This window comes from Meles meles, chromosome X (assembly GCF_922984935.1).
Source record: "Meles meles chromosome X, mMelMel3.1 paternal haplotype, whole genome shotgun sequence".
Classification (NCBI taxonomy): Eukaryota; Metazoa; Chordata; class Mammalia; order Carnivora; family Mustelidae; genus Meles; species Meles meles.
In genome coordinates, this window is record NC_060087.1 from 75,884,064 (window position 1) to 75,895,221 (window position 11,158).

Consider the following 11,158-nt stretch of genomic DNA (forward strand, 5'->3'; position numbering starts at 1 on the left):
TCCACCGTGAATCACAGGAAAATGAAAACAGCGCGCCAGAAAGAAGTGGCAGAAGACTGAATAAAAGTTCTTCTGCCTTTACACTCCGCTCCAGTTTCAGGCCCAGTCAGCTCCTCCTTCTAGAATTAGTCATTGGCTGGATAAGTATGATGGACAAATCGGTACCCCAGCGAATGTGCAAGCCCAATGATTGCTCTGCTCTAACCAGTTTCACTAGCCAGGGTGGCAGAAGCACCAACCACAGACAGCTTGCATTTCCTTACTGGTGTAAACACCTTTGGCACCTACCTTGCCCCTCCCTTTCCCTTACCCTGCCACCTGTGCCCTAAACAGTAAAGGTAAAAATACCAATAAGCTGCCTTTTCACTTCACTTTACATCTGCCCAACTTGAATTAACCTTTACATTTGAGCCAAGAAGTTGTGATAAAACCTCATTAAGAGACAGACTGGGAGGAAGTATACCAATCAACAAACAGCTTATCTTCCTGCAGCCTGTTTCTGAATGATTTTTATATTCTACATTTCTGCTTCTTTTTTTGCAAATATTCTGAGATGAGTTCCTTTAATATTGGAAAATAGAGTGGGAAGGGTCTAAGTACTTCAGTAAGTGTTCTAAGATGCAATAAAGCTTTTACATTCCACGTAGAAGTTTTAAGGGCTCTGCTGTGTTGTCTGGCAAGCACAGTATAAGTCCAATTTGGGAAACTCTGCAGCAGAGATCCAGGTACACCATATTTATTATAGTCTTCACTTTGGCCCTGGTATATAAGTAAATCTGTTACCATACCCTTTCTTGACGGATACAGATGTCTCAGAACTAAAAGAAAGACACTCTCAAAATTGCAGTGGTGTTGCTAAAAGCAACTAATTTGCTTCCTGATTTTGTATAAATCCTAACAACCTAAATATCTAAACATATATGATTGGTTAAATACAGTGTCATGGATTGTAATTTTTTCTACATTTATAGATATGAGGCTAGGCTAATGTTAAACAGGGATAAAAGCAAGGTATTAAACTATATGATGGGATTTGAAAAGATTATCAGGTAATTTTATACCTAGAGACCCAGAATTCCTCAAATCCTCCTGTCACAGCTCTTTCCTTCAGGTTTTGAAGGAAAATATACATGGACGGGGAAACAGCAAATGTGAAATAAAATACTACTTTACTCCCACAAACCATAAGAGACTATGGACGCTGAGAAACAAACTGAGGGTTTTGGAGGGGAGAGGTGTAGGGGGTTGGGTGAGCCTGGAGGTGGGTATTAAGGAGGACACGTATTGCAAGGGGCACTGGGTGTGGTGCATAAACAACGAATTTTGGAACACTGAAAAAAATAAAATTATATTAAAAAAATCTATTTTACTATTTGTTGTGCTTGTGCCTTTCTGCCCTGTGCAAAACTCTCTGGTAAGCTGAGTTTTAAGGATCCTCAACCCCAAAATCTCAGGATCTCATTACCCTATAACCAGCTTCAAGGTCTGAAGAGGTGAAAGTCTGTTGCCATCTATTAAAAAAAAAAAGCCACATCTGGGGGTGTATGTCATTTACCCATCCTACTCTTGGAAGTGAAAGCAACAGCTTATACAGATGTCCTTTCTGGGTGAGGTGCTACTTCCCTCTTCCCCCTTCTGCCCTATCCCCACTCCCTCCTATCCCTTCCACTCCCAACCTCCTTCCCCTCCAGCCCTCTCCCTTCCTTCCCTACTCTCTTTCCCTTCCCCCTCTCTTCTACCCACTCACCTTCCATCCTCCTTCTCACCTTCCTCCTCTTTTTCCTTCTTTTACCTCCCCCTCTCTCCCCCTTTCTTCTCTCCCTTAGCCTTTCTCTCCTGTTCTCTTTCTCTCCAATCACTGGAATGTATATTATGCAAGAAAAGCAAAGATCTGGGAAACATATCTGAGTGTTAATAATAGTTATATAATCTTTTTAAATTTCCTTTTCTTCAGTATTTTCTAATTTTTCTAGAAGACCCACATTTTTTATAATTAGGAAAAAATGTTAGATTTTTATAGCACGATACACTTTATTTGACATTTATTTTAGGATGCAACAGAACAACATAAAAATATCAAATGATATAGTGATCATCTCAGTGAAAGACAAAATACAACATACTACAAAGAAAATGTGGTTAGTAACTTTAGTTTACAATTACACAGTATAAGATGAGGAAACTTTTAAAAAATACTGTCATATTAACCCTTCAGTGGTAAACAATAACTTTGTTATTATTAATTTATAGGCCACTATGTCACACAAATAAATGCCATAATACCATATATGGTCTTGATGGACATTCTTAAATTTATGCTAATCTTTTTTCAAGCAGTCAAATTTCATGGTTTAGATGTTCTAGTTAATGTAAGTACTGTATATCTATAGCAAAGTAATGAAGGCACAGCTAATGCAAGCAGATTTAAACGTTTCGTTTTCTGGGCTGGAAAAAAAACACTTGCATTGGTGTTTCAGGAACTCTTTTTTTCAAGCAAATATTTGTCTCAATTGACATGACAATTTTCACAGCTACATTCTAATAGGAACATGACTAAAGGACTTTGCAAAAACAAAACTCTATAGCACCAAAGGAGCATGCTTTAGATAACTGACAGCATTCATATATTTTGAAGAATATTACACTGCAACAGGCTAGATACTGATATTTGGACACTATAAGACAATTTTTTAGACTACCAAGAAAATATGAAAACACAAGACTATAAGGAATGCTAGTGTTGAGGTTATACAGCAGTCCTCCCATCTTGCCTGAGGCTATATAAACCTGATTCACTGCTGCTTGAAGTTTTGAGAGGCTTGAAAATTCTTTCAGGCAGCCTCTTTTTTATTTTCGATATTTTCTGTTTCCATAACCTTTACCATCATCATAGGTAACTTTGACTTCTCCTGTATAGTAATAGATTGATTTCAGGATGACGTTATCATGTAAAATTTGACCAATTTCAAAGTCCTCACCCAGGATAGCATCTTCTCGTGGTTCCAGCTTTCCAATCTTAGGAATCTCAGGAGGGCTAAAGAAATTGAAGAATGATGCATTAGGAACCACTCTTGGCTGAATTTCAATTTCTCCAGTTGCCGTTGTGCGACTCTGGGTGGTTGTCACGGTAACATCCTTTCCTCTTTTCCAATCTATCTTACAGCCTTTGCAATCTTGGATTTCCCATCCCCAAGAGAAGAAGGGATCATTGTGATCTGGTTTTGACTTTATTATATATGTCTTGGTCAGCATCTCATTTCTGAAGTATGGATTGGGTAGAAAATAAAATTCAAACGTGTAGCTTATAGGCTGGCCAGGTTTTGAGAACTTTAGGCTAATATCTGACAAGAATTTCAAAATAGGGGCATCATACTTCTGAATCATGGGCCCGAGCTTGTCAACATTCTTTAAAACAGTCAGCCAGTAGTCAGGAATGCCTTTAGGATCTTCTTTTTTAGGCTTTCCTTTCCGAGCTCTTTTAAGATTCGCTCTTTCTTTGGGCCTGACCTCAGGAATTCTTTTAGGAGCCTCTATTCCAGCAGCCTTTGCCTTAGCCTCGGCTGCTTTAGGCTGTTCTTTATCTTCTGCCTTAGCCTTTTCTTTCATTTCAGGCTTTACCCCCAGAAAATCTTTAGACTCTGCATTTTCTTCAGCCTTTGCCTCAGGAATTTCTTTTCGAACCCCTTTTTCTTCAGCGTTTACCTCAGGTTTTTCTTTAAGGTCATCATCTTCTCCATCACCCTCTAAGGCAGGCATTTCACTAATGTCTTCCTGCACCTCCTCATCACTGCTGAACGCCTCATCCTCTGAATTCCATTCATATTCTTCTTCTGCAGGTTCATATTCTGCATTGATTATTTGAAATCGCCGATCGTACAGAGGCTTATTGAGTTCGGCATATTTTCTTTCGAGATCGTGAATTGCCTCTAAAAACAGGATGTCTACCTTGTCACATTCATCTTGAATATTTCTGAGCGCCTGCACACGATTTCTAACTGCCTGAGGCAGCCGATCCACGAAACTTCTACCCAACGGAGTCCGCCGTGCTCTTCTGGAAGGTTCAGATACTCTCTTCTTTCTATATAAGCGGCTGCGGCTACTGCTGCGGCTGCTGCAACTGGTGCTGCCGCTAGAGCTACTGCTGTCAGATTCTTCCGCAGAATCACTAGAGGAGCTAGCCTTCTTCTCTTCAGCAACCCCTTGGGCGGCTGGTTCTGAGACCATGTTAAGATCCGCTTCTGCCATTTTGCAACCCTGGAAACCTCTTAATGTGGTGACTACCACTGAGACCGCGCGCTCGGAGATGGGCAGAAAATGACTCACGGATGCTCGGGTAGTGGCGGAGGCCGGGGCAGAGGAGGTTGCAGCGGCGAGGGTAGCAGTAGCGCAGGGCGGGGCTGGGTTGGGCTGGTCTGGGCTGCCGCGATCGCGCAGAGGTGGAAGCGGCAATGGGGGTCTGGGCGAGAGCGGCGACGGCAGGGCCTTTCACTGTACCTGCGGCCAAACAACGCGTGCCGCAGCCTAATGGCGCAGTGTAAGACCCCAAGATCTCTCCAGGCTTTAGATCGCAAGCCCCCACCCGTTGCAGTCAGAACTGCCGTTAATTTAGGTCCCAGTGTGCCCTTAGCTCGCGTCTCATTTGCTAGGCAAGCTTGATTGACAATCTCTAAGCCTAATGAAAAACCAAAAGCATCCGCCGCCCTCCAGGGTCCGCCCACCTTCCCAGATGCTCCTTGGTAGCTGAGGCACACACCTTTGGAAGACCTTTATTTCCCCTCAAAATTCTGTCTTTATAGTTATATAATTCAAAAACAAGCTTAGATATGAGGTAAAAATATTAGCCATCGTCCCTAACAAGGGAAGAGGGTTATCTTTCTCCCATCGTCTCATCCTGAAATCCCGTTTGATTTGTCAGAAGCCTTTTGACAAAAATCTGTTTTTAAAAAATTGGATGAAAACACTCCAAATGGCATCATTGGGTAGTGTGATTATGATTTTTTTTTTAAAAATCTCTTTATCTAAATATCCTTGGGCATGTATTTTTACACTGGAGAAAAAAAAGGGAGTCGTTTACTGGCAAAGGGGGAAGGGGATAGAAAGCAGGCATAATGCGTCCACGTATCAGTTTTAATAAGTACTATCTGTGGTGTTTGGAAAGCCTGGTTTATATCCATCTACAAGGTTTGTGAACCCATGTTACCGCGAGTCAGTTACACCATTTTTGCTGTATTTCTCTTAAACTGGCACATAATAAACCCAACCTTGCTACTGACTTGCCACTAGCTGTTCTCAATGCTTGCAAGAACCTTGTAGATGAAATACAAGAGCATTCAAACGTTAAGTAATATTATTTAAAAGCAGACGGTTTGCTCTATATTTCTGAGCAGCAGCTTTCGATTCTATGAACAACCAGATGGGAGGGGGAATTTGGGCTGACGAAAAGTGCATCCTCTGTCAGGGTATACTTTACAACGTCATCTGCCACCAATTTTCTTCTAACATTGTAATATTCCAGCCACACTAAACTATGATTTACAAATCCAGTGATATGTGAATAAGCTTTTGTAAAATGAAGATTAAAAACAGGTATCTGTTATTTTTATTTACAGGATTCATTTCTGCTACAGAACACCTCCATTGGTACAATCCAAAAGACCAGTGTTTACTTTTCATTAAAGGTAAGAAATATATTTAGCCCATTTTTATGAATGACAAGAATTACCTATCTATTTGGATAAAAATTCACAGGATATATTACAGTCTTTTAAAGACTTAGTTGGAAGATAGCCTGATATTTCTGTGGAAGAAAAAAAAAACCCATATTTGGGTGATTTGATATACTAATGTAGAAAATAACCTAATCAATCACATTCAGTGTCTAAATCTGCTCATAGAATACAAGCAGTAAATTAAAATATAAAACATGAATTATCACTTCAAATGAGTAAAAATATTAAGTTTAGATTAATCTTTGTGTTATCTTTTAATTATAGAATTTATGCTTTGTCATTTAGTCAGATATTTTTAAAAAGTTAAGGAACACTTTTCAATTTTGTAAATAAATTTACTTTTATTATTTCTGATTTTCAAGGTATATAAACATTGTAAAGAAAAAACATATAGAAAATTCCAATGATGGTAAAAATACATAATGTTAACAATCAAATGATAACCATTGTTAGCATTTTGATGAATTTCCTTCTAGAAATTTCTTTGTGCAGCGACACACCTGCTTATTTATATACACTGTTCTCAATATAAAACACATTATGTTGGGGCACCTGGGTGGCTCAGTGGGTTAAAGCCTCTGCCTTCAGCTCAGGTCATGATCCCAGAGTCCTGGGATCTAGCCAGGCATCAGGCTCTCTGCTCGGCAGGGAGCCTGCCTCCCCCTCTCTCTGTGCCTGCCTCTGCTTACTTGTGATTTCTGTCTGTCGGATAAATAAAATCTTTAAGAAAAAAAAAAACACATTATGTTTTGTAATCTGCTCATTTATCAGTTGTGGCTATATTTACGTGTTAAATGATCAACATCTAATTTTGAAATAGATGCATATCCCATGGGAATATTTGACTTAACATATTTAACTAGATTACTGTTGTAGAGCAGCTTCTTTCCACACCATTTCTCCACTAGCATATGCTTTTTTTTTCCTGTTATTAAAAAAAAATTAGCCCTGGATAACCACTATATGGATTTGTGAAGATTAATCATAAGATGAATTCCTATAAATAGGAGTGCTGGAAAACATTGTGTATTCGTTTTATTCTTTGACACATATATTGCCAAACTTCTCCCCAGAAAAGTTATCGCAATTTATAGTTCCACCTATGCATAAGAGTTCATTTATTTAATCATTTAATTAATATGTCTTTGTGCCTGCCATGTGTCAGGCACATGTGGTATAGGATGATAGTATAATGATGAATAAAACTTGACTGAGTGTATATTCTTTCATTTCATAATTTTAGTCAAAACATATACTATGGAAACAATGATTTAAATCAGTGGGGTTATGCCATGAATATTATTCTGCAACTTATTATTTTCATTTGAAATGATAGATATCCTTTTTGTAATGAATGCTCTTATATTTTGATAGCACTATGGTGGTTTCATTTACATGTTAAATTTTCTACCACCAAGAATTAATGTTTTGGAATAAGTAATTAGTTAAGGATTCAGAATTTTTTTTAAATGTATTTTTACTAGCTAGCTAATTTTTTATGCTGTTTATTTGATAATCTCTCTGTCTCACACTTATTTGAAATGCCACCTTTACCATATTAACTAAACTGCTTGGTTCCATTTCTAAATTTTGTTTTCTGATCCACTGGCCTTAACTCTTCTGCAAACAACTAATGAGGTATTGGCTGTTTTTTAATAACATTATTTTTGTGAAAATGATATGCATTGAAAAAATTTAGATAATATATTGAAATCCAAACAAGAAAACTAACAACACACTGAGAGGTAATCACTATTCACATCTTTAATGAACATCCCCAAATTAATGTCTTAACATTATGTATTTGTATTTCTTTGGTTAGCAATAAGATTGGATGTCTTTTCATATTTTTATTGTCCATTTGAGAATTGCCTATTTATATCCTTTGCTTGCTTTTCCACTGAATTAAGAAAGAAATTAATCAGTGGTGAAATCCTACAGAAAAATAATTTTGGCCTTGATTTAAGTCAACTGTGACTCCTTTAGAAAATACATCTTTCTGACTTATAACATTGGAAAATACATCTTAACTACAGCTTTCATTATAATTTACCTAATTTCAATTTAAATTGTCATCTAAACAATACTTTTCAGGGATTAGTACTTAATCATAATAAACAATGAAGTTTGGCATGAAACAAGGAGAATAAAAACAGAAAAAAACTTGTAAAAAACCTCAAATACAGATATTAATGAACTATTTTGAATTTTTGGGTTGTCCTTTTTCCCAAGCCAAAGACTATAGGTGGCTTCTAAACATAGTGCTCTACTTTTGATGTATATGTGCTACCTTAGGTTCTTGTAATATAATTTCATTTTTGAGGCTTTTCTTGGTCTATTAGTTAACTTAATTTTATTATGGCAGTTTCCTAAAAGAACATAAGTGTTTTCTTCATATAACACATTTAATTAATGCATTATATCATATATTTTCTACTGTGAATATTTTTGTAAGTATTCTAGCATATAACATGCTTATTATTCTTCATAAGACCATCTTTAATATATTTGCATAGTGATATGTTCTCTGTTTCATTATTTTATAACATTCTTTTTGGGGGTCAAATGTTCATACTTGTACATGAGATGATGCTTAACACAGAATCTATTGGTATACTCAGACTGACCATGGTTCTTAGATATCTGTTTATACCTTCCCTGTTATGAACATATACACAATCCCAACTACCAGCCCTGTCACACAAACACATATACATAATATGCAATAAGTGCTATAGCATTATCTCTGTTATAGATATTTAAGACGCCAAACATTGCAATTTCATTTATTTGTGGAGTTACTTTTTTTTCTTTTTTGTTGTTATTATTCATCTAGACAGTTTTTATCTGAAAACACAAGTTAATTCTTTTTAAAAAATAATTTTAAGTACAATAGATACAACTGTACACAAAGTACACAATGTGATGTTTTAATAAATCTTTATATTGTGAACTCATCACCCACAGTCAAGATAGTGAAAATTTTTATCACCCCCAAAAGTCTCATTATACCTGTCCTTCCTACCTAGGCAAGTACTGATCTGTTCTCTGTTTCTATAGACTAGTTTGCATTTTCTGGGATGTTATATAAATAAATTGATGAATCACATGCTATGTGTATATTTAACTTTTTAAGAATTAACTGTTTTCCAAAGTGGTTGTACAATTTTGCATTCTTACTAGGAACACCAACACTTGGTATGGTCATTCTTTTTAAATTTAGCCATTTTGATAGGTATGCAGTAGTATCTCATTGTGGTTTTACTTTGCATTTCCCTAATGACTGAGGGTGCATTTAATTATATAATTATATAATTTTTTGTAGTGACTTAACATCCACATATCTTCTTTGGTGAACTGTCTATTCATATTTTTCCCATTTTCCTATTGGGTTCTGGTCTTACTATTGAGTCTTGAGAATTTGTTGTATAATGTGGATACATATCCTTAACAGATGTAAATTCTGCAAGTATTTTCTCCTGATCTGTGGACTTTCTTTTTCTCCTCTTAATAGTGTCATTCACAGATTTATTTTTCAGAAAACAGAAGTCTGTAATTTTGATGCATTCCAATTTATCATCTTTGTTTCTTTTATGAACCACGTTTTTGGTGTCACCTCTAAGAAATCTTTGCCTAGCCCAAGATCAAAAAGCCAAATCAGGAAGATATTCTTCTATGCTTTTTTGGAAGTTTTATACTTTGAGATTTTACATTTAGATCTGACCTATTTTTGTACCTGGAATAAAATATAGATTGAAATTAGGCATCGAATTGTCCCAGCATTGGGGACAATTTCTCTACTGAATTACCTTTGTACCTTCATCAAAAATTACTTGTCCATATATGTGTTGGCCTCTCTATTCTCTTCTATTGTATATTTATTTTAATTGCCTAAATTGTAAACATTTCTTAGATATTTTTGGGAGGGAATGAGAAACAAATTGTGGGATAACAGAATTTAATTATTTTTTTTTTTTCCCCTCATTTTATTTATTTTTTCAGCGTAACAGTATTCATTCTTTTTGCACAACACCCAGTGCTCCATGCAAAACGTGCCCTCCCCATTACCCACCACCTGTTCCCCCAACCTCCCACCCCTGACCCTTCAAAACCCTCAGGTTGCCCCAACCTCCCACCCCTGACCCTTCAAAACCCTCATGTTGTTTTTCAGAGTCCAATCAAGAAATGGGCAGAGGACATGAACAGACATTTCTGCAAAGAAGACATCCAGATGGCCAACAGACACATGAAAAAGTGCTCCACGTCACTCGGCATCAGGGAAATACAAATCAAAACCACAATGAGATATCACCTCACACCAGTCAGAATGGCTAAAATGAACAAGTCAGAATTTAATTATAGTGGAGGCAGTTAAATAGCTGGATCTTCATCCTTGGCCTTTCATTTTTGCTCTCAGATATCTGAGAGAAAAGGAAAATAACAGCACTGGTAACCTAGAGGACAAATCAAAACAAGAAACACAAATGTTTTTCTGTTTTTGTGGAATTGCCAGTGTGTGGCTATCTATAGCCCCGCCACAGGAGTGGTAGCTAGCATTATTCAGGAGCATAAATAATTCCTTTGTTTTTCTCACCTTTGATAAGAGAGACCAGTTTACTAAAATGTGTAGAGAACATTTTCAAGGTGTTAGTAAATTATGATTAAAAGACAGAATTGTCATAAATAATTGGTTATTATTTCATACTGTGAGTTTCAAAACAACATTATCTCATTCAATACTCATTCCTAAAATAAGGATACACACAAATGAATAGAATATGGTATATAGCTATAACATTTGATTTTTAAAGAAAATATTTGTGATTTACATTGCTGGCATGATAGCCTTACTTCATGGTGTTGAAAAGGGCAGTTACAGGGCACTTGGTTGGCTCAGTCGTTAAGCATCTGCCTTCAGCTCAGGGGTACTGCGATGAGCCCTGTATCAGGCTCCCTGCTCAGCAGAAAGCCTGCTTCTCCCTCTCCCACTCCCCCTGTTTGTGTTCCATCTCTAGCTGTGTCTCTGTCAAATAATAAATAATCTTTCTTTTTAATTTTGAAAAGGCAGTTACAGTTAATGCAATGACAGAAAAAGAAAATCAGTTACTAATTTGAATATTTGTTCTAATGCTAGTTTTAAACTTAAAAAGAGCATACATGTTCAAAAATGTAAATCCACATTGCAGAAGAACACTTTTACGAGGGTGTTCAAAAATCTTTTGCCCATGGTACTTATTTGAAGAATTCTTACATTAAAATTCAAATAAACCAAACATTTTTTTTTATTACAGGTGTGGGAGCATTTTATTTAACTCTTCTAAAAAGTAGTAAAAATTTTAAAGAACTTAAATGGTGGCCAGTGTCCATGCATGTGTGTATGATTACAGTAACTATTTCTAAATTTTGCATTATATATGGACAATATAGAA

At 36.5% G+C, this 11,158-nt stretch overlaps 1 protein-coding gene across 1 annotated transcript; it reads right to left on the minus strand.

Annotated features, from left to right (window-relative positions):
• Positions 1 to 2,025: 2,025 nt before the first annotated feature.
• NAP1L3 (nucleosome assembly protein 1 like 3) lies at positions 2,026 to 4,256 on the minus strand. Its single transcript, XM_045995472.1, has one exon. The coding sequence runs from the start codon at positions 4,243 to 4,245 to the stop codon at positions 2,848 to 2,850; it is 1,398 nt and encodes a 465-aa protein (XP_045851428.1). The 5' UTR covers positions 4,246 to 4,256; the 3' UTR covers positions 2,026 to 2,847.
• Positions 4,257 to 11,158: the final 6,902 nt, after the last annotated feature.

Bases quoted from the DNA above. Each gene is read 5' to 3' on its own strand.
- NAP1L3 (XM_045995472.1), bottom strand. From the start codon at position 4,245: ATGGCAGAAGCGGATCTTAACATGGTCTCAGAACCAGCCGCCCAAGGG.